The sequence below is a fragment of the Microtus pennsylvanicus genome, chromosome 5 (assembly GCF_037038515.1).
Source record: "Microtus pennsylvanicus isolate mMicPen1 chromosome 5, mMicPen1.hap1, whole genome shotgun sequence".
NCBI classification, from domain to species: domain Eukaryota; kingdom Metazoa; phylum Chordata; class Mammalia; order Rodentia; family Cricetidae; genus Microtus; species Microtus pennsylvanicus.
In genome coordinates this window covers 105,718,158-105,744,280 of record NC_134583.1, presented here as the reverse complement: position 1 = coordinate 105,744,280, position 26,123 = coordinate 105,718,158, and the positions used below count along the sequence as shown (strand labels likewise).

The 26,123-nt window shown below is 47.7% G+C and overlaps 1 protein-coding gene across 5 annotated transcripts in view; it reads right to left on the bottom strand.

The window, feature by feature from the left end:
• Kank1 (KN motif and ankyrin repeat domains 1) overlaps positions 1 to 26,123 on the bottom strand; it is a 183,034-nt gene that overhangs the window by 19,624 nt on the left and 137,287 nt on the right. For 3 of the 5 annotated variants that reach the window (XM_075973753.1, XM_075973751.1, XM_075973754.1), the window contains one exon: positions 2,705 to 5,383. In XM_075973753.1, coding sequence (XP_075829868.1) covers positions 2,705 to 5,383 — 2,679 coding nt within the window. Of the gene's footprint in view, positions 1 to 2,704; positions 5,384 to 7,385; positions 8,007 to 26,123 lie in introns of those variants that run through there. The other 2 variants (XM_075973752.1, XM_075973750.1) reach the window with 2 other exon arrangements.

Sequence of the window (26,123 nt, the reverse complement as noted above, 5' to 3'; positions counted from 1 at the left end):
GACCTGGGTTCGAGTCCCAGCACCTACATGGTGGCTCACAACCACTTATAGCTACGTTCAGGGGACCTGATGCTTTCTTCCCACCTCTACAGGAACCAGTCACTCACGCAGTGCATTGACATACAGCCAGGCAAAACACTCACAAATACAAAACAACAGAAAAACAAACAAACAAGCAAACAAGTCAAAGGTTACTTGCACAAGCTTTGTTTAGCAACTTTTCTGAACACGCCCATTTCTGGAGGAGCTCAGACACCAGCGGCAGCAGCTTTCGTTCAGCCCTTCTGCTCTGTGCTGCAGAATACTCCATGCTTCCCTCTTACAGACCCCGATTCTTCATCACAACCTTGTGGCAGCACAAAGACAACCTCTCTTTGCAGACATAATCTGGGCTCGGACTGCCTTGCTGACTTCAGACCCCAAAGTTAACTTCTTGAAAGAACCGGGTTTGTTCCAGCGACTGCTAATACTCCGAGCCATGTCAAACCCAATTCCTTAATGGTTTTGAAAGGATCAGATTGCATGAACAAAAGCTATGTGGTCTACGCTGTGTGAGGGACAGTGTGGATTACTAGGTAGGTATGGTGACCCAGTGTCCTGTGACAGACACTTCCTTATATGTAGCATGCAGATGCTAAGAATGCACACCTTCCTGTATCGAGCTGCCTGCCACCCTATGTGGGGTAAATTCTTGACCTGATTTCCTTTCTCACCAGATCTGGGTTACGATGTGTATGTGACAAGAGTTACAGACGGTCTTTAAAGTCTCTCTTGTGTGTTCCGACAATGGCTGCCACTATGACTAGCCACCTGCTACGAGAGTATCTTTCCCTTTTGTTCCCAGCTGTCACAGATCTCGTGTGTATTAGCCGACTAATTAGGTGTTCATTGCTGGGTCAGATCTACACCCCAAAGTGTGGAATGTCAGCACGACTGGACAGAACCCAGAGCACACTGTAGCACAATCAAATAAGACTTCCCAATCTCCATGCTCAGAAGGTCACACGAATCACTCCGGTAATACAGTGGAATATTCTTGATGAGAATGTGAACTACTAACCCCAGTTTGGGGAGGAGGAAGGAAGGCTGGGAAGAGCATGTCTTCATAATTCCCTCTGCCATCTGTGTCTGAGGCACGGAAGAAGTTTGTTTTGACATCAACACCTGACAGCATGTTTTTTTTTTAAAGGATGAGGAGGCAGACATGTAAGATTTCACTTCAGCCCACATATCAGTCTAATCCTGTTTATCCTAAAATGACTCCTCTGTATATTTATTAGTGATATATATGTGTCTATAATATCAGAATCATTATGTATGTATTAGAATCCTAAAAGGCAAACCGACATACACATCAGTTGTTATGCGCTTTTTTCCCCTTTCACAGTAAACTCTGGCCTATAGCACAGATACTAAAAACTAATAATCATTCAGGTTTGAAAGCATGAACCCAGAAGATATCGAAAGGGTGTATGTTAGTCTACTTTCATGGCTATCCTTTCTGGATATAAGGGGCATATTGAGACTTCTATGGGTGGCTTACTCCAACCTATTCCTCGCATTTTCACAAAAAAAGTTCACTTGATGAGCACCCTTCTCCCTAGGTACTGGGACTGGGAGCCTGGGGCCATGCCTAGGAGTAGGGTACTGTGGAGAGACTTGGAGCACCCGGTTCCAAGGGAAGACACATATAGTGAGTCTCTTGGGGAGATGCTACATCACAAAATATCCCAGGGTGATTGCTCAGTGAGCAGCTTTAATTTCCAAACAGATGAGCAGGAATCTCCATGAATGGGAAGACGGAAGTGTAGGAGAAAGACCCGCTGTCTGTCCTTGCAAAAGCAAACCTTTCCCTCCAGACACGGCACTCCCTGTCCCTGGAACTAGAAGCAAAGTCTCCACAGTCCTTGCTGCTTCCTGACCTAGCACAGCTCTCCCGCTTATGGCCTGGTGACCCCAGCAGGGAAGGGAGCCTGTGCTGAGATGACGTGGAAATTCAAAGGTTATTTGCCCTCATAACGAGTCGATGAAGTAAGTGTCTACCCTCTCATAAAATGCTAACCGAGAACATTTTACTCTAGAATTTTTAATTGGTCATATACTGATAATTATGCATATAAATAATACAGGCATTTCAAAAGCAGTTCTGTATAAAATGAGCAAATACATAACCAGAAGACAGACATGAGCCTCAGAGGATACTTCTGGGGAAGCCAGGCCTCAAAGACCTGCTTTCCTGTGTTAGGCTGAAGCCAGGGGCCAAAGGAGCTAGGAGATACTGAGGATCAGCAAAGCTGCTGTTATCTTGGTTTGCGATCAACTCAATCCCATCCTAAAGTTGTCTTCAAGAGTCAAAAAATGGTTTCAGCAGTTAAAGAATAAACAAAATCAAACACCCTCACTTCTTAGAGAGACAGTCTCCCCATCTTTCCTCCTACAGTTTGAATGTGTCCTCAACAATTCATGTGGTGGAAAATGAATCCCTCTGTCCCTGTGGACTGATGTCACTATCCTGGAAATGGGGACATTACCGTTCCGCCTTACCAGATGATACATTCTTGGCTATGACAGAGCAAAGAAAGAGCTTGTGAAAGTTGGGGCCATGCTTTGGACTTCTACTCTTCAGAGCCCTAAGCTACACACACCTCTACCTTTTGTAAGTGTCCCCATGTCCTCATGCTCAGGTCTTTGGGGTACCACCTACCTGTGATTTTACCCAGCCTGGTTTTCTGGAAGTCAGGGTGCCTGAGCTCTTCCATGCTTGCAGACTTCATGACGGTATTGATGGATGTCAGGGTGCTGATGAGCTGGGAATTGAGGGAGCCGATCTGGGAATGAGGCTCCCCAAAAGCCTCTGCCAGTTCACTGTAGTTCTCAGCCAGCAAGGCCTGCTGCTCTGCCAGCAGCTTCTGCACGCGCTCAATGTAGTGATCCAAATCAGTCACCATCCCAGATGCAAGCGGAGGCTGAGGAGCTTCCTCCATGAGATCCCCTACAGGCTCGCTCCCAACACCCACGCTCCTCCTGCCACCCATCAGTCCCACAGTCAACTGTGGAGGCCCACAAGCTATGGTCCGCATTTTGAGACCAACCAGGTAGTTGTCGTGAATATTTATCTGTCCCACACCTGACTCTTTGGTCTTCACAGCAGATGGCTTGTCAAACTCGGAACTGCCGGACAGCACTGTCCCAACACCAACAGACCGAGTCTTAGTGGAGGGGTTGATGTCTTTGACCCGGCCTTCTCCTATGGCCACTGTTCGCACCTCCACGGTCTGGGTGCTGGTCTGCTTGTCAAGAGTGCTGAGGAAGGTGTTGGTGCAGGACTCCACAAGGGTGGCCGCCTCCGTGTTAGTGCACTGGTCCACCTGCTCCAGAGTCGTGCTAGTATGCTGGTTTGTGGTATGAGGCACTGCCATGATCGCGGCCTCCTCCTGACTTACCGCTTCTGTGTTCATGCTTCGGGAGGTGCACTCCTTGGGGGAGCAGACGATCACATCAACAGAACAGTCTCCACAGCCAATGGACCGCACGTCTTTGAGGTTCAAGTTTGTCTTAAGGAGTGTCAGGTCACTCCCAGAAGCCTCTGTGTTGCTGCCTGTTTCACAGATGCTGACTTCCACGCCCACACTCTGGTCACAAGTCTCAACAGACTTCCCTACGCATCGGTCATGCATTTCCACTCTCTCCTTCACGACCCACCAATTCATTGGCAGCTCGGGCCCCGCAACTTGATTCTTGCGATCAGGTTGGCAGGAGATGCCTACACTGCTGGTTTGCACCGAGGTCCCAACACACGAATCTGTTGTGTTCACGTGACTGCCAACCATTTGGTCTCTGGTTGGCACAAGTGCCTCCACCAACTTGCTGAAGACAAGTGGCTGGGCCATTGTGGCCTTGTCGACTTTTTTCCTGGATCCAGCAGCCTGTAGTTCTTGCTTTAGCTTAGTCATCTCCCGATCATGGGTGGTTTCTTTAAGCTGGACTTCCAGGCGGTAAATCTTTTCCTTTAAGGCCTCTATGGTCTGCTGTTGCAGCTCAATCTCTTTGTCAGCTTCGGTAATCACCCCGAGCATGGCTTCTGTCACACTGGTGCCAAAGTTCCTTGTCTCGATGAGGGTCCCTACAGCTGTATCCTTGCAGGTCCTGAAGTCTCTGTGGTAAACAACAATGTCGTTCATGTTCTCATCACTCCCGACAGCCACAGACTTGCACTCCCGAGACGGGCACTGTCCATTCTCCCTGAGCTCCGATGTGGCCTCACAGCTGCTATCCTGAATCTTCTGCTCCAGCGCCTGCATGTCGGCTGTGAGCTGCCGGAACTCCTTGATTCTCTGTGTGCTCTGCTGCACGCTCTCCATCTCTTCCTCCTCGTAGTCGATGTACAATTCCCCGCCACCTCTTCGGGTCCGGGAAAGCAGTTCCAGCTGGGAGGCATTGCCGGCACTGTAGGAGCGCTTCCTCACCCCACACGCCTCGTTCTGGGACGCAGCCCTCTGATTTTTCAGCTGTGAGGCCAACTGCCTTTTCTCTTCTTGCAAGACGGAGATCTTCACCTGGAGCACGGGGATGGTCCTCACCTGCTCCTCAAGTTCCTTCAGGCGTTTTAAGGCGATGGCCATCTGTTCTCGGATATGCTGCAGGTGCATAGGGCTCACGTTGGTCACGGGGGTGGAGATCCCTGAACTCAATGGGCTGTGGCGGATGGAGCTCCCCATGGAGGAAGTGGTAGCAGCTGCCGGGACATAGCTACCATAATCCCCATTGCCTTGGTATCCATTCTGAAGCTGGTGCATGGCTGAATTGTGGTTACCAGAACCCATATAGGATGGGAGGGAGCTCGTGGAGCCCATGCCCCCAAAACTGGCCAGCCGGGGCCTTCTGAACTCCCCCGGTGCCATCTGCATGGTGACTCTCTCCTGTTCGAGTCTTCTCCGGGTCTCCATCAATGTCTTGGTGACATGAAGGTTGTGCTTTGGAGGTTGAGGCGAGGGAGGGGGCAGCAGCTGTCGACTTTCTGGGATGGCAAAAGTGGGTGAGGTCTCTAGGGGGGCAGGTGGTCGCGGGATTGGGGTTGATGTCACGTGGCTTCTGGCTAGGTGGAAGCTGGGGCACTGTTTGCTGTCATCGCTGTTGGAGGATGACAGGGATTCAGTGGAAGTCCACACACCCTGATGAGCAGGTGTGGCTTTGACTTCTGCGCATGGTCCAGACGGCTTTCGTCTCTTCTGGATGTTGAGTTTCTTGATAGTATTTCCCTTCTGTATGTCATCCACGTATTTGACGAAATCTAAGTCTAGCTGAAAACCATAAGGGGTTTCCACAAAATATGGGTCCTTCTGTTCCTTGTTATGGTCTCCGTTCAGAACGTCATCTGTTTTATCTGAGAGGGAGAAGACATGATAATACATGTGTTATATATTTTAGTAAGAACAATTGCTCGTGAGTGTGGCACAAGCTAGTCTGATCGTCTACGTTCTGGCAGTCCTATTTTCTGAACCTCAACTCTCTGAATGAAAACAGAGACACCGACCACTGTAATGGCACAAGTCCATGATCCCAGTTACTGGAGAGATCAAGGATTCCAAGTTCAAGGCCAGCCTAGGCAAATGAGAGAGCTCTTATGTCAAGATAAAAATAAAGACGGCCATGGGTGTAGCTCAGTAGTAGAGCAATCTACAGTACTAAGCCCCCCACAAATAAACAAAAGGATAATTCAAGCATTCAACTCATAACATTTTGAAACTACGGCCTTGAGAGCCAAGCACATCAGTACAAAAAGCCTGACAACATGACTGTGTAATTTCACTTGTCCTCCACAGTTCTTTGAAGGAAAAGAGAGGAATTATTAAGATTCCCATCTTCTGCAGTGTTCATCAAGATCAGCAGAGTAAAAGAGAGGAATGCGTGGAGCCGGGGACGTCAGTGTGTTCTGTGAGAGTGTGTGTGTGTTCCTTCTTGCAGGTTTGGTAGTCTTTCTTGCCAGTGGGCCAGAGCCACCTGGTGTCTGACTATGCCCACATGATTCCATCTTGCCCTGACCCCTTCTTGCTTCCAAGCTGGGGACACAGGACAGGGAGTGGATTCTCAGGTAGCCTAGGTACAAGAACAAGGTCAGGGGACAGACTTTCACCTACTGCTTCCGTTCTCTCCCTGCTAAAAGCGCTCTCCCAACTGGAGAGAAAGTTTTCTCAGCTCTGCCACGTTGTGCTTTTAGACACAACATTGACCAATTCACAAATACCTAGTTTTGTAGTCATAAGCAACGAGAACAGGTCCAAAGAGGAGTGGAAGGAAGGGCAAACCAAACTCCACCATCAGGATCCTGTGGGATTCAGTAAATGCTGCTTCTGGCTAAACCAAACATCAAAAAGGAAACGCAGGAACCTTGCAAAGCAAAGCACAGGTCTCACTGCTGATCTGAGCCACCACCACATTGCGAATTTAAAAGCAAGGTCGTTTTGTTGAAACTGTGGGATTAGGTCATAGGTTTTTCTAACAAGGCCTGTGTTTTCAGGTCTATGGAAAGAACCAAAAGCTAGGAGTGAAAATGAGAGCCATCTGTTTCCCCTGCCCAGTCCTGGTTATCCCCCTGCCTATACTATAGTTCAGCTCCAAGGATGTGAAGCCAATTTATGCTGCTGCCACTTTCCTAGTCCCCAACACATTACAACTGATGGGGAATGCTTGGAACGACACCCCCCCCCCACACACACACCATTTGCCTCCAAGTTTTTCTCTTTTGAAATTCCAGAAAGTTTAAAAAGATTACCAAGCAGGAATAAAAACGGACACACATTCTTTGTATCTCGATTTCAAACAATATTAAGATAAGAATACTTGGCTAGCCTGTGGCATGAGTCCTGGGGTTCAACCATTCCACATATACACATAATCTCCAAATCCAAACTACCACAGTCGCTGCTGCCACCACCAGCACCAGAAAGCAGTATTAGAACTGCTAAGGAATTCTCTTTGAAATAAGTGTCCCAGCGTGAGCTGACCGAGAGTGTTAGTGTCTGGAAATTTGAGCTCATGCTACCAGAATGTGTCTTCCCCTCTCTCTTTCCTAGCTTCCAACTCCACAGGACAGTGCGCTAGCTCAAAATATGCAGCCAGACCTGTTTCCAGAACTGTCTGAAGTTCCAAAGGAAGCGAGGAGAAAAGGACAGATCCCAACCAGCCCAGGGTGTCTGAGTGAATGAGTGCATACTCACTCAGCCAGGGCTCACAGTATGGTGCCGGAGGGGTGGGGGTGGGGGCACTCAGGGTCCCGTGGGACGGGAGCCGGAGCCATCTGCAGGTCGCCCTCAGCCCCTAAGCCGACGGCCCGCACCCCTCGGCTCGCCCCACCCCACAGGCCTACCCCTCCCAAGTTCACCTACCGCAGGCCCACAGCCGGACAGCCTCTGGCCGCAGCACCCCAGGCCCGGATTCCGCTCCTCTCCACTTAAGGGAACGCCTGTCAACTCGCGCACACACCTCCCAGGCCCGCAGGAACACCATAGGCCCAGCCTTCACCAATGAGGGCTCAGGCGTCCGCAGCCGGCACCCCCCAAGGCACACTCAGCGGACCGGCAGCCCCCTGCTGTCTTAATGAAAACAGGAAGCCGCTGCCTTCTTCGGAAAACCTGTGCTAGTCGGTGCAGCTTTGCCAGGAGCCCAAATAAAGCCGGCAATGTGAGCCTCTCCACCGAGGGCTCAGTCTGCCCCTGGGGCCCGACACTTCATCAAAGAGTCTGTGTTCTGGAGGCCGGCCCAGCAAACTCAGCCCGGGTCACCTGAGGAAGGGCAGGGCCACAATTGGCCACTGTTCCCGAGCACTGAAGGGCACTTCTCAGCCTAGTTCCTGACAGGTGACCGGTAACCAACAGTTCCCCTCCCACTGTCGAGCCCTAGCCATGAATCTTAAAGAAAATTAATGAAACAGGCCCTTTATCCACTGCAAACAAAGCGGGGGCATGTTTGCAGGATATCACAGAGGCTTGACAAAGAAAAAGTCAGTCCTGTCGGAGGCGGTGGCAGCCGGCCTGACTTCTAGGTTTTCTTATGGATGTTCCCGCTGCAGCACTTTCAGTGGGAAAAGTGAGTGGATTCTGGGTCAGGTTTCAACTCCCCACCCCCACCACACACACCAGAGCACATTTTTCAGCAAAAGTTAACTGGCGCTATATTTAGCTGCTTCCCAAGCTCAGCGAGTAGAGATAACCAAAGGTCTGGGTCCTTCTGAATTATCCCCAAGTGACGGTTTGGACTTCTCCCCTAGAAAACAGGGGCAGTTAGAATTTAACCACAGCGGATTTCTTCCCAAGCACTGCTGAATCCCGAGTTCTGAAAGGACCCTGGAACCTGCCCGTATTTCCTTCTCTAGCAATAAAACGAAACAAACAAAAACCAACCAAACAAGCAAACAAACATGCTCAAAGAGTAATCTGTACAACTATCCTGGGTACCAAGTATTCTATTAAATTGAAATAGCCAGTCTCACTTCAATATTTTTTATTTAATTCACTTATATTTTTAAGAGTCTCATTAGATACCCCAGATTACCTTAGAACTAGCTAAATAGACCAGGCTAGCCTTCAGAGATCCACCTGCCTTTACCTCCCAAGTGTCTGGAAAAGAGGTGTGGTAACCACACCCAGGACACAATCTCACTGTTTTTTATCTCCTGATTTCCAGTGTGTCCATACACAAGTATCCGCTGACATACCTATGGCCCGTATTTATTCCTCAGTTTTTCTGTACAAAAGTATGTCTTAACTTATCCTCCATACCATAAACATCCTCAGAGCAACAGACTGAATTTTCAAAAACTTTACCCCCGTTAACAAGTAGACATTTAAAACCCCTTTAACAGTTATTTTAGGGTGTGAAATTAGGGGTGATACATATTTTGTGCTCTACAAATTTTTATGCCACACGGATACTTAAAAAAATCTACCAACAGAAGTCACTGTTCCTACAGGAACGCACTGCAGTAAAAATCTAAGTACGCTCAAGTGGGCGGTGTGTGAAAGTGGCAAGGGAAGACAGCTAATATTCCTCTTCCACAGTAGAATTAACTTATGAAACCCAATATGGACAAGTTCAACAGAATCGCCATATACGGGCTGCCCATGCATTGCTAGGGCATAAATTTCATTTCATTTCTTTTTTTTTCAAATATAAAGCCAGTATTTCCCCCAGTCTCCCTTTACTGTTAGTGTGGCCAGAAGTGGACAGTTCGTGAAACAACACCCACCAGAACCTTCCTCGAGAGACGCAGGAGTAATCTTTCGAACTCTTGTCTCCATTCCTTCCTCCAGTGCAGGGCTCGAGCTGCTAACTTGGCCTTTGAGCTTACACCTGGGGATAGAGGACCCCTGTGCTGGAAGGGATCTGGGCCTCAAGTGGCTTTGCGGATCTTGAAGAGCCCACATCTCTGTACTTTAATGTGAGAGAAATAAACTTTAGAGTGACTGCAGATTCTAGGAGATGCAGCAGCTTCTATCCCATGTCCTCTTCTCATCCCTACCCTACCCCCAAATTGCCGGCTATATAGCTCTTACAAAGGAGAAAATGCTAAGTAACTAAACTGAGGAGGTATTACAACAATAAGCTTTTATTATGAAAATTGGTAAATTTAAGGATAAGGAATAATAAAAACAATGACGTTTTAGAAAAAAAAATATCCACAGTTGAGTTAAAAAGTCGTTTTAGCTCTCTCAAAAACCTCTTTAGACTTAACAGAAATGTCTGCTTTCACAAGGCCAAACCTCCACTGGTTATGTGGAACTCTGCAAGCACCAGCTTCTGACCCTGCTGGAACTGGAGGGCTGCCCAGGTATTTACTAGAATTTTCTGAACGCTTGGGAATGCAGTACCGGAGTGAGACCACCCCAGCACCCTTTTGTCTTCATTATATAACGCTGATTGAAAACTTATTGGGTGCAGAAAGAGGATCCCATTCTGTTAAAAGAATAGAAGGAAAACTGTCTAAGAAATAAAATGAGACGTCGGCCAGCTGGGCCGAGGACTGCCAAGACAACAGCACAGGCTAAAGTTAGTTACGAAGGTAGGCCAGCAACAAGCCAGGCAGCAATACATGAACGAGTGGTCAAAACAGAAAGGGATGCCCAAGAATTGGGTTTTGAAGCCCAGGTAAGTGATGAGAAGACTACCAAGGGAAGAGGGGCAGGGCTGTGTCTGTGAGAAACCTTACCTTCAGGGCAGGTAAGATAGGGGATGGGTGCAGAAGAGGTCCTGGGACCAAGAGCAGGGCACTTTACCCCCTGTAGCCACTAACTGGGGGGCAAAGGTTAAAAGGCACCAGCAAATATGTCCTTGACAGCTATGGAGGAATTGGGCTGAGCTAGGTAAAGAGAGCTCAAATTCAGGGAACCAGATAAAATGGTTTTTTTGGGGGGGGGGGAGGGTGCTTCCTTTTTTTGAAAGACAGTCTTATCATGTACCTCTCTGACTGACCTAGAATTAATTATATAAACCAGGCTGGCTTTGAACTCAGAGATTTGCCTGCCTTTGCCTCCCAAGTGCTATTATATGTGACAGCAAGGAATAGGTCTTAATAGCCACTGGGAAGTTTAGAGCAAAGAAGATAGGCATTCTTTTCGTTCGTTCTTTTGGTTCATTTGTTTGTTTTTGTTTTGGGAGACAGGGTTTCTTTGTGAAGTTTTGGAGCCTATCCTGGAACTCACTTTGTAGACCAGGCTGGCCTTGTACTCAGAGATCTGCCTGCCTCTGCCTCCCAAGTGCTGGGATTAAAGGTGTGCGCCACGGCCACCCAGTTGAAGCTGTGTATTCTTATGTGCAATTTACAGTCAATATTGAGACTAAAAGCTTATGAAAATCTATCATCCATTCATCTTCACCACGGAACACTTTCTGCTATAGGAGAATATAATATAAATATAATATAAATGAAAGAAGCAAGGTCTCTACTCTTATGTGGCTCACAGTCTAGTGCAGATGGGACACACAAGGGGAAAAAAGATGATCTACAAAGCAGGCGTGAAGTTAGACTGAAGAGCTCTCGCCAGCCTTTGCACCAGTGTGCCTGGGTAACTGGGTGGCTTGCTAAAGTGGGCTGCACAGCCTTCTGGGCCAGCACCCTTTCTGAGATGACCTTACACCTGAAAACCAAAGGTCCACAGAGACCCTTCTCCTCCCTTCTCTACCCAGTCTGTCCGGTGTGCAATTAGGGGTAACCACAAACAAACGTGATAGCCTCCATCAGAGAAAACTCGCCAAGTCCAGGGCAGATTCCCAAGAGTTCAGAGGGAAATCAAAATCTACAGCTGATGATAAGGCAAAGGCTTTGTGTGTGTATTTGCCTCCCGTGAAACTCCGAACCCCAAGGGAAAAAGGCCCAACAGTGGCTTCAAGAACAGTGCAGCGTTTTCTTGCGGTTCTTTTCCATTTACCAGCAAATTTGAGGTGTTAAAAAAAAAATTTCATCTAGGGCCATAATGTGTTATTTATTCAATTTTAACTTTTTAAGCAAACTAAATCCAATATCAAAATAATATTCGACTTGGGAAGACCTAAAAATGACTACTCACCAAGAAGTAGCAGCTTAGGAAGTAGTTAACTAGTGAGGGTGTGTCCAGCCAGCAGTGGTGACATCTGGCAAGGTCACAAAGTAGTGAAAAGAGCTACTACTGGCTGGCAGTGGCTTAGTGAGTAGAGCCCAAGGGTGGTGCTTAATGCCTGGTCTGCCTCCTCTTCCAAGACAGCCCCCCAACAGAGCAAAAGATCTGCATACTGCAACATCTGGGCTGTATTTTTTTTTTTTTTAGCCCTCTATTTCTCAATGAGACTATAATACTACTTGCCAGGGACAGGGTGATCTTTAAAAAACCAACAACAAAAGAAAAAAACAAAATAGTCTTGCTAAATGGCCCTAGGACATGGAGCTTGTTTTGTAGACCTCAAACTTGATCCTCCTGCCTCTGCCTTCTGCGGGGTGGTATTACAGATCTGCACCACCATGCCTCGCCGCCAGTCTTTTCATTCAGTGTCTCTTCATCGTATAGAACAATGCACTTTGTGGCGACATCCTCACACATGGGGACCACGTTCTTCTGCCACACTCACACGCCCCCATTCTCTGTCTTACTCCTCCTGTCTCTTCCTCATGCTCCCGAATTTAAATCCTGTGTATGATTGAAAATATGCAATATTTATCTTTCAGAGAAAATGCTACTTTTGAGTAAGAGACACTCATCATTTTCCTAGACTTCTGCCATAATGAGCTATTCTTTATTAAGAAAAAAAAAGCACTAGACATTTCCAAAATGATGTGCCCTGGACTTCTGAAAGGACAAGGCCTGATATTATTACTCTCTGTTTGTCAGGGCACAATGGCTCCTTTGTTCTGCTGCACACTCTAAGCCCAATTACTGAGGATGCATGAAGAATAATTACAGCCGTGTGCCACAACCTCACACATTGTTAATGTGTTTTTACTCATCGGACATTCTCACTGACTGCCGAAGCGAAAGAGTTAATTCCCACTAACACGTTGTCCCCTCTCACAGGAAGCACAGGGACCTGGCCTAAGGAGCTGTATCAGTCCCAGAGAAGCATGACATCACCACGGATTCCCACACTGACAAGTGACCCAGTGCAGTCCGTTGCTGTGGGGAGCAACACGGACGACCCACAGCAGAAAAGAAAGCCATGCAGATGAAGAGGAAGGAGGCAAGGCTCACGCAGTGAATTCCTCAGCGTTTGAAGGGATCTGAGCTAGCAAGACAGATCCTCCAGGAAGGGACAGTGGTATAGAGAGAAAGCAGGAACTGGAGCTGCTGGACCGTGCCAATCCGAACAGGTCTAGCAGGAAGCACTCTGGAGACACTGAGCAGTAAGCTTTCCTATCCAAGCACCTTCCCTCCCAATACCAAATCTACATGAGAAACATCACTTATGATATAGGAAACCACTGCAAGAGAGATGACAGTAACAGTATTCTGCATTCTGCAAAACTGGAATGTGTAGCAGGCAAGACGCTTTCTTGCATTTATCAAACAGTTACTTGGTTTTATTTACTTCTTTATTTTGCCTCTGGAGATAGTCTTGTTATGTTGCATCACAGGCTGGCCTCAAACTCAAGATCCGCCTCAACTGCCCTCATGCTGGACAGAGTTAGTTGCTTGCAAGTGAGCTCTTTTCTTCCCAGCTAAAGCCCATTCATTTAACAAGCCACTCAAAAGGGTGCTAGGCTCTGTTGGAAGAAACCTGCATTTTTCCTCTCGGAATATAGATTGCCTATCTGAATCGTGCCAGTCCCTCCCCACAGCTGTTCTAAATAGCTGTCCAAACACTTCCGCAAATAAAACAAGAAAGAGAAAGGATATTTCAAAAGCTTTAAGTACCCGGCCCACTGACACTATAGGCAGCAAAACAGCAACTTAACAGTTTTGCTTTGTTTATGTGGCTGCCAGAGGACTTGGTGCTTCTTTCTTTCAACCTTTCGATTTCATCTCCACGTTTGTAAGCTGTGCCACAGCTTTTCACCCACACGCGAGCCATACCGAAGCCTTCCTTTCTACACTAGCTCTACATTCCCCGGTTTCCTTTTGGGAATACTCTGGCGCTCCACAGGGGATCCTCACCTTAGGAGAATGATAGATTCAGTTTTTCGCTTAGTAAATATTCATGAAGAACCCAACATGTGGCAAGCTGCTCAGTGCTGCACAGAACAGCCAAGGAGCGAGCCCGCTCAGGTAGAACTTATAGACTATAGGAGACAGTCAAGTGCTTGGACAGATTAGCAACTGCCTAAGTGAATACTGTGGAGGTGAAACGGGGCCCTCACGTGGGGGCAAGGGGTAGGGAGTGATCTTTGGGAGCTGCACTGTAGAGTTCTGCTGGGCAGTCTATTAGGTACATGAGGGAGGGGATGAGGACCCCTCCCCCCCGGCAGAGGAGGGGGATAGGGAAAGATCAGTTTTGGATCCTGAAGTGTGTCTTGAAGCTAATGGGTGTTTTAAACAAGAGAGTGAAATGGTCCATTTACATTTTAATAAGATTTCTTTGGCTAGTTGAACGACTATATATTAAAATTCCCTTCTCTGTTTCCTGGTAGACTCACAAGGATTGCTTGTACAAATTTTCTCTTCAGTCTCACAAGTGAGTACTGTCTACTTAACGAGATAAATAATCAGCGTGGCATGACATTAAACTACCCAAGCCTACACTGTATTTGGGTAGTCGGAACTTGGGTCTCGGTGCCCATCTCTCCACCTCTATATGTCCTGGCAAACGTCAGTCCCTGTGGGCTGAGCTGGGGACCGACACCAGGACCAAGGCTCTGCCAGTCTCTCTCTGGGCCCCATTCTGCTGCTAAAAAGAAAAATATTTTTCTTTGAGCCAATGACTCACCGCGGAGGAAAATGGTGGGGGAGGGGTTTCCTCTTCTGGAGGTCATTAAACAACAGTAAATCTAATCTGTGAAGGGCAGAGGAGGCATGAGTAATGCCAGGAAGTAGGTTTAGGGAATCCACGCTTAGGGAGGAATGGAGACTCGCTCCACATCCTGAGACTCCAGGAGGGGAACGGCAAGGATTCAAAGTGTCACCACAAGGCTGACCGGGCAGCCAGCAGGAGTTTCTGTACCTTTAACCCTTCCTTAACTTTAATTTCTCCACCCACACTGCCTAGCTGCCTCATGAGGAAAAACTCAACAAACTCAACAATGCAGAGAGGGGCTAGGAAGACTTAAACAATGCCCCCCAGCCCCAGATTCAAAACATTTACCCACCAGATGGCCTTAAAGCTGGGTTCGGGGTTGGCTTGCCTGATGTCCTGAATGCTCCTATCAGCCTAGATCTCCTTTGGATGATTCTGCATGATGCAGGCATCTAAACCCACAGCTAGCCCCACTGCCTGTCGGATGCTGCTCTCAAATGCCAACACGACATTAGCTATTCCAAACCAGTGGAGTGGTCTACTTGGTTCAGAGACTCTTCTGGAATCCCATTGGCCACTTGGATAATTTGAGCATCAAAATAATATAATTAATGATAATGACTAACTGATAAGTATCTGCGAGTCCATAATGCTAGAGAAGAGAGCCAGCTAATGACCACGGTAAGGATTATGGGAACAGAAAATTACCATACAGCAACCATCACGGCAGTGGCTGACGGAGACAGGAATGGCTGTGAAGGCTGGTGGATGGAATAGTTCCTACCAGAGAGGAGAATATTGCTGTGGTCTCAGAAAACCTCACGACAAGACAGAACTGTCCGTCATGGACAGAAAGTGATGGTGACAGTGAGCGAGGCTGGCATTGTGCCCCTGTGAAATGCACCTGAGATGAGCGGAGTCACTTTTGTCAAATGAGAGATATGGCCGGAATCTAGAAACATCTGTGGACCCCACCTGAAGGACAAATCTACAGCACCAAAGGACTTTCCTTTGGAAATTCTCAAAGTCACAAAGAAAGGAAATACAACTGTTTCAGACTGACAGAGACTGGGTTACTTAAAAAGATAAATTTCAGTTCTTTCCTCCTTTCCTCCCTCCATCCCTCTGATAGATCTATCATCTATCTATCTGTCTGTCTGTCTGTCTGTCTATCTATCTATCTATCTATCTATCTATCTATCTATCTATCATGTGTGTTCCACCTGCATGCTCTAAGAGGGCACCAGATCTCATTACAGATGGCTGTGAGACACCATGTTGCTGCTGCTGGGAATTGAACTCAGGACCTCTGGAAGAATCACCAGTGTTCTTAACCTTCTGAGCCATCTCTCCAGGCCTTCTCTCTACTTTAAAGGTTCATGAACGTAGCCCATCAGTCATCATGGAGCCAGGCCGAGCCCTTGATGATGCTTGTTTTGCAGACTTAGCAGTCAGCCCGCTCTCCGTTTCTGTTAATTTGAGGATGTTCCCTTTCTCTGAGGTATTTTTGAAAACATACAGAATCTCACTCAATTCTATTGATGGATGTGTCCCATTACAAAAATATCTTCCTGAGTTCCTGTCGGTGGTGTTGAAGCGTCCACAGTTCAGCCTCGACCCAGCACTTGCCACGTCTCTACCCACTCTCCTCAGCATGCCAAACAATATTCATAGCTACCTGTGGCCTCTCTCTCCATCTAGCGTCTATTCACCAGGCTCCACCAACTGTCAACACCAGCTGTGCTGTCCTTCTGAGCCTAAGCTGCCTGGCTCACCTTCCTCAAAGCCCACATTTACACCTTAGCTGCTCTCTTCTGGGCAGGACTGGTCACCTTGTTCCCACCACTCCGAAGGCCTTTGCAGGATGCGATGCCCCATGTTGGGGTGAGCAGGCACATGGCTCATCCCCACCCTCAACTGTAAATGTCTTAGGAGGGTGAGAACTGAGCAGAATATCTATTTTTTTAGTCCTTCAGTGCCTAGCTAGCCTGGTGCTTAGCATACCGCATGCTTAGTTATGTGTCGGCACCAAACCCTCACATCTGGGCATCTACTCATGAGTAAGTGTGCTGTACTAAAAGCAGGAGCCTGTTCTACTAAAAGTAGACTGTTCATGCTACTTGCTAGTTATTGGCAAGTTGGATTATCCTCCCATGGTATAATTAGGAAAATGGGTACCCATATCACTGCTATGAGGATGGGAAGGGATGCTGGGGGTCTGTGCTATCATTACGGGATCACTAACAGCCTGATAACCCAGAAATTAGGCAGAACTTTGCCTCAAATTCTGTCAGGGCCCTACGAAGTTGGGATCTGAGGTTATGTGTGATACTTGTTCAAAATCAAGGAAATCTGCTAACCTTTGAGTCCTGTGTTGCTGAGCAGGGTAGGCATGAGCACATGCATGTGCTGGACGAGGGTTAGGTGCTGGGTCCGTGGAAGGGAGGCTTGGACCAGCACCAATAACACACAGGAAGGAAGGAAGGAAGGAAGACAAAAGGGGATGAGCATCCTCACTCTTCAAAGCATAAGGCTAAGGTAAAATATATTCCTACTAAGGGGTATGCAATGACTGTAATGAGGGCTTACTCTGTGGTGTCTGGGGAGGTCCTCAGGGCAGAGGGCACCTGCCTAGAGGGTGCCTGAGACCCAGCCAGTATATTTCCATGGTGGTCATTCCTGCAGGGCCTTCCTAAGCTGTGGGAAGGTACAGCTTACATTTTGTTGATCAAGAGTATGAAGTATAAATGGTTCTTCATTCACCATCAAGCAATGGGCAACAAAAAACCACAACCAAAACAAAACAAGATAACCAACAACAACAACAACAACAACAACAAAAATGCAATAATAATTTAGTGTGTAAAATGGGTCCACTAATAAGTATTCCATGATTTCTACGGCTGCCACTTGACTGAATAGCTGCGGACCACACTTGACACAAACATCCCCTACCAAAGCAGGCTAGTGACGAGTGAAAGTAGAAATTAATTTACAGTGGCTGTCAGAGCGGGTGAGCTCCAGCAGGGTCTGTGGCTTGCTCTCTGCAGGGCCTGCTCACAGGTACCTTTCCAGTTGCCTCTTGGCCAGCAAGACTGAGCCACCCCCTCCCCAAACACAGGAACCCATTGGCAATGTCTTTGGTTATACCTTACATATGACTTAAGAAGTCAAGGGTCAGGCAGCAGCACTGAGGGGAGGGAACGTGGAAAGGGTTAGTCACCATTCATAGGAACAAAATGTCTCATTGAAGGGTAGGCTGGACCAGAGAGGTGCATGAGGAGGCAGGTATCAAATGGCTGGGCACAATTGTCCTTTTATCCATTGTTCAGAGTCAACAATAGATGCAACAACCCCTTATCAATAATCTCCAGGCATCTCCCCAGCTCCACCCATGCTGTTCACGCTCTATCTGTGTAGTCAGAGACTCGAAGCTGAGTCAGCCCAGCGTCATCTTTCATACACAGAGGGGAGCTGCTGTTCAACCTTTAGTCAAGAATTCCATGCCTCGGCTAGAGAGATGGCTCAGTGCTGAAGAGCACGGGCTGCTCTTGGAGAGGATCCAGGTTTGGTTCCCAGCACCCATTTTGCAGTTCACAGCCATCCTCGATTTTTGCCTGACCTCCTCAGGTATCAGGCACACACACAGTAACAGATATACACACGCAAAACACCCATACCCCCAAATAAAATAAAAAGAAAAACAAAACAAAAACAAAAACCACACAAGAAACATTTTTAAGTCAAGTAAGGTAGGGACAGACAGAGTTCTGTGAGTTTGAAGCCAGCCTGGTCTAGATATTGAATTCCAGGCCAGCAAGGGACTAATCATGAAATCCTGTTCCTGAAAAAAATTAAAAAAAAAAAGCAAGCAAAAAGAATTCCGTGCAACTCTTAAGCATAAATAGGAAACAGGCCAGGAGACAGGGATGTTCTATGAGTAGCAGACAAGGTACCTAGGCTGAGACTGATAGAGAGGGCACCAGCGACACTTTCGGGGACGTGGAAGAACTCTTGTAGGAATCCTGGCCCCTACGGAGCTGACATAGGAAACCAGAACCAGATTTAATATATCCCAGGCAACTAGCTCCCTAGAGAAAATGGAAGTGAGGGCTGGAGAGGTGGCTCATCGGTTCAAAGAACTGGTTGTTTTGCAGAGACCTGGGCTCATTTCTCAGCACTGACATGGCAGGTCACAACTACCTGTAATTCTAGGTCCAGGGGATCCGATGCCCTCTCTTGGCTTCTGTGGGCACCAGACATGCACACACACACACACACACACACACACACACACACACACACACACACTTAAAACACTTAAGCACATAAAAGAAATAAATCCTTAAAAGAAAAACATGTGAGAACAAGTGTCCAAAGAGGGATTGATTAACAACATAAGGGAAGTCCTGGAATTTAAGCAAATCGTGACCTCAGAAACGCAAGCTTTAACATCTGTGTGAAACGGTCCCTAGGGCGACAATGGCATCTTTGTGCCAAGGCCACGGGCGAAAGGGAAAGTTTTCACTGACCCCAGAGGCAAGTGCCGAGTTATTTTTTCCAGTCTGTAATAAAGGCAAATATTTTTCATAACACACAGTGCTCCACTTTGTATTGCAGCAGCCCCCACCCACATGTCACGGTCCACTGTCTTTTTTTGGGCACCCAGGGGTACAAAAGCTGTCGTTTTCAGCAAGGCAGGAAGTCTCAGCGAACTTCCTTCAGCATTAAAGAGACTCCACGCACTCCCAGGCACAGAGCCCAGCAGCCACGGCAGAGCATTTATTTATACCCATTTTGGAATTTCCTGACAGTTAACAGCCACAGCGTCTAATTCCATGTCACGGAGCTATGTGAGACAGCAAAATCCCCAATGAATGAAACTGCTGTACAGATCTTAACCGAAAAACAGGCTAAGGTGGACCCCCCCCCCAAAAAAAACCTCTTCCACAAGTCACCCTCCCACTCTGCAACGCTGTACCAGAAATGGAGTTGTTTTTTTTTTTTTTTTTTTTTTAACTCCAGGAAGAGAGAAAGGTAGCCAGGTTCCTTCACTCTAGTTCTCTGAGTTATGAGGCAGCAGCTGGCTTGGAAGTGATTTGGTCTAATGCTGCCCCAGGCTGGGCAGCTGGAGACTCCCTGAGGATATTCTGCTAATCCTGAAATTCACCAGAGAAAAACCAGTTCAACCATTTTGGCCGAATTTAAGAAAGCTTTTATTAAAATGTTAACTACTCACCAAGATGAAATCTAGTTAGGACCACCACCTGGAAACTTCCCAGCTGTGTGGCCCCAAGACACAGGTTGGCTTATATGGACAAAACCCACAGGCCTAAATTCCTATGAGGCTTTGTTGTTACTTCCTAAGAACTACAACTCCCAGAATCCCAGGAAGTTGCCTGATTCTTGGGCAGGTGGGGCTTGGAAGTTAACTGGGTCCAGTAATCCTTATTTAGTACAACTTGGAATCTGAAGGCTAAAAACACCATTAGTAAACCACAGTCCCCACCACCATGCCCCACCCCACCCCACCCCAACCACAACTTAGATGGCATGAATTTCAAAGGCTGAAGATGAATTCTGGGACAGGTACATTTTGTTTGGTGCACTGGCATCATGGGGCATGCTTTTGTTTCTGTTCTTAAAAATGAGTAAACTTGTGTCCCTTTAATGATTTAAGTTCACCACTGCAAGGAAAGAAGAAAGGAAGGAAGGGAGGGAGGGAGGGAGAATGGGAGGGAGGAGGAAAGGAGGGAGGGAGGAAGGGAAGAGGATGTAAAGAGGGAAACAAGGAAAGAGGAGGAAGACAGAGGAAAGAAGGAGGAGGAAGAAGAAAAAGAAGAACCACCACCCCCTGTCCCAACCAAAGCCTATAGGGTAGATGTGGTCCTGTGGAAGATTTGCCGAATTCCATCAGAGCACAAACAAGAGAAGGAAGTTCCAAACAAGACCTCAGACAGCACCCAAGATTGGGGTAGCTGCAAGGGAAGCGGTGAGCTTCTAGAACTCATAGGCCCTGTTTTCTCTGCTCATCTCAGATCCCCTTGCCTGACCCACCCCTCCCCTCACCCCCAGTCATTTGCCTTTCCATCCGTCCTCCTGCTTAGACGTGCCCACACTGGGGACTTTGTGTCTGCTCATCTTCCCAGCATTCATTTTTCTGTCCATAAAAAAATAATTAAACCAAGAAAAGCATCAGAATATGTTGTTTCTTGATCCTATAAAAGCATTCTGGTACATTTTTATATATAAACATTGCATTCCAGCAAGAATATGATTTAGTATATAAAGAGTGGATGCTAACTATTTGGCTTCTGTGGCCTGTATCCGATGCTGTGCAGAATCAGACACCTGTGTGCATCTGCGAAGGTGAATTCTGGCAGGACAGCAGTTATTGTACGCAAATGAATGTCGAGGCCTTTGTCAGAGGATGACAGAGGTTGGGAAGGGAAACTCCTGAGAAGACGAGTTCCACTGGCCTGGAAACCGTCAGTCACAAAGGTCCATCGAAGGCCCACCAAGGACCATTCTCTTCACCCTCTTCAGACTGAGGAAGCAAGAAGGCAAAAGCTGAGGGAGGAGAGGATTCTCTGACAGATGGGAGTAGCCAGGGAAAGTGAGCCCTGAGGAGAAGGACACCGGCTGCAGACGGCAGGCTGCTGTGTTAGCACAGGCCTCACTTTACACCAGGGGAGGGTCTTCAGAGCTCTGTAATTACAGGCCAACACCTCTGGCCCCTCAGCTCCGCCACACCAAGACACCAAGACTGGCCTCCGGTTGTTGGCTCCTCATCAAGAGCAAAGAGCGAAGCTGAATGCTGACGTGAATTCCATGGTGGACACCTCAAGCTGCCTGTTGCCCGCCTCCCCTCTCCTGTTCCCCGCCGTGCTTATTCACTTCACAGAGCCCTCCCGGCCTCACCCTACAGCAGGAACAACTCTACTAGCTGTCACGCTTGCAACAGCCTGCCCACACGCTTCCCACCTCTCCCCACCGCCCAGCCTCAGTCATTCTGCCATTATTCACCGACAGCTGAAGCACCTTTCCGAGGGCTTTCTCCATGTATGACCTCATTCATCTTCACAGCGGCCCTACGAAGCAGGTGTGACCATCTCCGCATTTCACAGAGGAGCTTACATCACGTGCACACAGTACCCTCCTACTGCGTCTTGACACTCTATTGTATTGTCCAGCCAGACACGCTCCATCCCGCAGCTTTTATGGGGGCAAAGAGGGTCTGGGAAAGGGATTTGGTATGAGGATTAAATACAGGCAGATTTCTGCAAAGAAATTTTCTTCCAATTTCAGAAAAAGAAATTCTGTTCTAATACAGCCACAAAACTAAGTATCAACCGCTTCCCACCAATGCAAAAACAAAACCTCTGGATCTTAAGCGTTAAATTGAGGGAAGGCATCTGAATGGAGGGTCTCAGGGCTATAAAAACATTCTGTTGAAGTTTGACTGGTCAATACCGTGTTTTGGTAATGATATTTTAGGGACTTCATTTGCTATTTCTTCTCTGAGTGAGGGTCACAGCTTATTTTTCTCTGGAAAAACTCTTCCCATTTCCAAAGGCTAGCCAAAATATCAGCTCTGGGGCCTGAGAATGTAGCCCAGCGGTAGACAGAGGACTTGCCTAGAATGCCCAAGGTTTAGGATTCAAGCCCTAGGACTGAAAATAAACACAACCCTCCTGCTCCGTCACAGCTAGCTTTTATGTTAACTTGACATAAGCAAGTGTCACCAGATAGGAAGGAAGCTCAACTGAGAAAAATGCCTCCATAAGATCAGACTGAAGGCAAGCTTGTCTGTCTGCGAGAGGGTCCCGCCCATTGTGGATGGGGCTACCCCAGGGTTCTATAAGAAAGCAGGCTGAGAAGTCATGAGGAACAAGCCAGTAAGCAGCACCCCTCCATGGCCTCTGCTTCAGCTCCTGCCTCCGGGATGCTGCCCTGCTGGAGCTCCTGTCCTGATTTCCCTCAGTGATGAACTATTTATTACCCAGAAGTGTAAGTGAGCTAAGCCCTTTCTCTCCAAGTTGCTTTGGTCATGGTGTTTCATTACAGCAACAGAAATTCTCTCACCGCCTCCCAGGGCCCTCTGAGGCTGCTCCTTATCCCCTTAGCCGCCTCTTCCACCACGGCAATCAGAGCAGCTTGCCCCTGACCCCATCTTGGTATACCCCTTGTATCCTATCTTTATGAATATCAGAGAGCTCTGTCCTCTCCATCATAGACAGGACTGTGCCCATATACGGTCCTCGGGTGTACAGGACAAGCTCAACTCCAGCCCTTCTCAGAGAGCAAATCCCAAGAGTATTTATTTCCTTTCAGGGGGTTTGTGAACATGCCAACGACTCATCCTATGCCCTCATTTCACCGCCAGGCAGAACTCTGGGCACAAAGAGGTGACACTAACTGACTTTTGCTCTGTCATTCAAGGAGCTGGCACTGAGCTTGGAACCTCCCAAAAGTTCTCAGTCCCTGGACACCAACAAGCCACCCTGGGCTGTTGTTAGATGTTGACCTCCACACCCACCATGAATCAGACCTCCTGGGGCCTGGCCCAACTTGGGCATCAGCGTTTTTCAAAGCTCCTCCAATGAGTCTGTCCTGCAGCCAGGAGTGAGAACCACATAAAGTTCCTTTTGGCTTCTGAATTAGAGCCGAGTTAACACACCCCTTAAACAACTCAGGCACCCTCATGGCCTAGGTAGTTTCCAAGTCAAGTGTCTCAACTGAAAGGAAAGGGGCGTTAACGAAGTTGGGGGACCCAGAGAGCACCTGCTTCTTTCTCCAGTGACTGTGCCCACTGGGATGTCCATGTTCAGTGTTGTCATATCTCCCGATTTTTTTGTCCCCAAAGAAGCGAAAGCAATTGGTATCTTTATAGAAAATGAAGCAATTTAAAATATCCTGGCAATAAACTCAAATGAAAAGAATGAGTTGGAGAAACAGAACATTACCTCTTCCGTGTCCGAGGCGAGGACACCTGATACCCCTTCCGTTCCAATTTTATTCCTGTTCCTATCACTTTCCTTGTCTTATCTTTCTTGCCCACTCTAGTTTCCGGAAGCTCAGGCTGTCTGTCCTTGAACTGCCCAGCTGAAGATGACCTTGAACTTCTGATCTTGTTTGTAGGCACAGTGCCTTGCCTGGTGGTGCAGGGCAAGCACTCTATATCCAAGGCCTCCTTTTTTTTTATTTGACAGTGACTTTGGTCTTATAAACCCATTCAAGGGGAAAAAAATAACTCAGATTTTAAGGCTTTAGTTTGTTGCATATTAATTTGTCCATCTTTCACATTTCGATCCAGCTCTTTGGCTAACGAGATGCTTTATTAAAAAGACGGAATAATGACAAGGACAACAGCATCCTCACATCACATCCCACCACTATCTCCTTCATGCACTTCGCAGAACCTTTCTACAGATGAGCGCTCACCCTTAAAGGGACAGGTTGAAGGAGAACTCACTGCATTTCTTCTCGGAGGGGCTAGGCTGCTCCTGCTGTGTTAGAGATGGCCTCCAAACACTCAACTCTCTCTTACTGTACTTTTGCCTCTCCTTTACCCTCTGGCTGATGATGGGGTGCGGGTGTGGATCTCTGGGTGTCTGGAGAACTGTACAGAGGCAAACAGTGGGTGTATAGTTCCTTCCCATAACACTGATGCTCCTCTACCCACTTCCATTGGCAACCAAGAGGGTGGCGGGACTTGCAGAGGATTAGAGGGCAAGTCAGCAAGGCCCTACACCCCTGCTCCTTCTGTGGGGTGTAGACCTTGCTCCACCCTGGGTGTTGGGTGTTTTATATGCCCGGATTAGCAAGACCTGTTCCTGAGACCTCGCGTTAGGGCAGACTTTCCCAGGACAGACCACCCAGCATGCACCGGGAGGAGGGTGTGTCCTAGCAGCAAAGGGGTGTGGTTCTTCTCACGAGAGTGACAGCGGAAGAGGACACTATCTCACTGTCCTATCTGAAAAGACAAGAATGAGAAGCCTGTTTGTTTTGTTATGGCTTTCCCTGAGCAGAGGCCCGAGCTGGAGTCACACTGGATTTCCACACACTCTACTGTCCATTCCCCCATTATTATCCTCATCAGATTAAAGGAGAGATGTGGCCATGTCTAGTCAAGATTAAAAATCAACATTTTAGTTGTAGTTTATCTTTTTACTTTGGGCAGCACTGGGGACTAAGGACCTTACAAGCAAGCACTCTACCTCTGAGCCATATCCCTAGCCCTCTGTTTATATTTTATTTTGACACAGGGTCTCCTAAGTTGTCCATAATGGCCTTAAACTCAATTGGTATCCTCGGCAGTCCTTCAATTTGCAATCCTAAAGTCCCAGTCTCCTCAGTGTCTGGAATTACAGCCTGTGCCACCAGGCCTGGCTGAAATCGGTATTTTAAAAGGTCAAATGGTGCCAGGCAATGGTGGCACACACCTTTAATCCCAGCATTTGGGAGGCAGAGGCAGGTATCGGATCTCAGTGAGTTCAAGGCCAGCCTGGTCAACAAAGAGAGTCCCAGGACAGTCAGGACTGTTACAAACCCTGTCTCGAGAAACAAAACAAAACAAAACAACAACAACAAAGGGCAAATGGCAGAATCTCCTGTGGGGCACAGAAGTAAATGAGGGGATGAAAACCTTAAATGTTCACAAGGCTGTAGACTGTGAATGAGCAACAATAGGGACTACTTATTTCCTTACATCTGATAAAAGATGTGCAGACGCTATGCCAAGAGAATAGTGGGACAGAAGTAGGGCAGACCACACTCTCAGAGTCCCCAGCTCAGGTCTCACCCACAATTCCAAGGGCTCCACCAAACCAGAATAAATAAGCTTGGCCAGAGGAGTCAGCTGGTCCTCTGCCTCCTGCTCCCTGCTGGTGGTCCGCCTCCTCCCCCTCTGTCTGGACTGTCAACAAGCAGTGAAAGGAGCAAAGAAAAAGGTCACGGGAGCTGGAGAGAACTTTCCAAATAGCCTCAGAAAATCCTTCTGAGAACGGCTGCTCATTATACTCACACTACTCTGCCCTTCTCCCTGCATCCAGAGGCTCCCCAACGCTGTCACTGAAGCCAGCCTTTGAGCAAAGGACGGAGAGAAAGCAGCAACCCAAACAAGAGGTGGAATGGAAGCTAGTGCCTATGACACGGTGACAACCACTTGTCTGGTTCACCCAGGTGGACAGACCAAGTGTGAACTAGCAGAGCAAGCGACTCCAGAGAACAGGCGGGTAGACAACATGCTACGGCTGGAACGATGTCAGACTGGCAAGTGCCAGGGCCCATTTCAGTCCCACAATTCTGCCTCTTGCTCTGAAGTATGTGCCCGGTGTTAGCAAGCATAATGCAAGGGCACTGAAAGTGTGGCTGAACATGGAATCTGCTGGTCCACAAAGCAAGGGAGGACAAGTCTACAAAGACCATTACATGAGTCTTAAGTCTTGTAACAGAGGGATGAGGTACACAGCAGAGGCACATGACCCTTCTGTATGCTGTGAATATGTCTTATTACCATTGGTTAATAAAGAAGTTGATTTGGTCAATAGCCATGCAGAATATAGCTAGGTAGGAAATCCAAGCAGGAGGCGGGGAGAGAAGGCAGAGTCAGGGAGATGCCAGAAGCTGCTGGAGACATCAGAAACTGTTGGAGATGCAAGATGTGAGGTAACAAGGCACAAGTTTCCTGGTAAAATATAAACTAATAG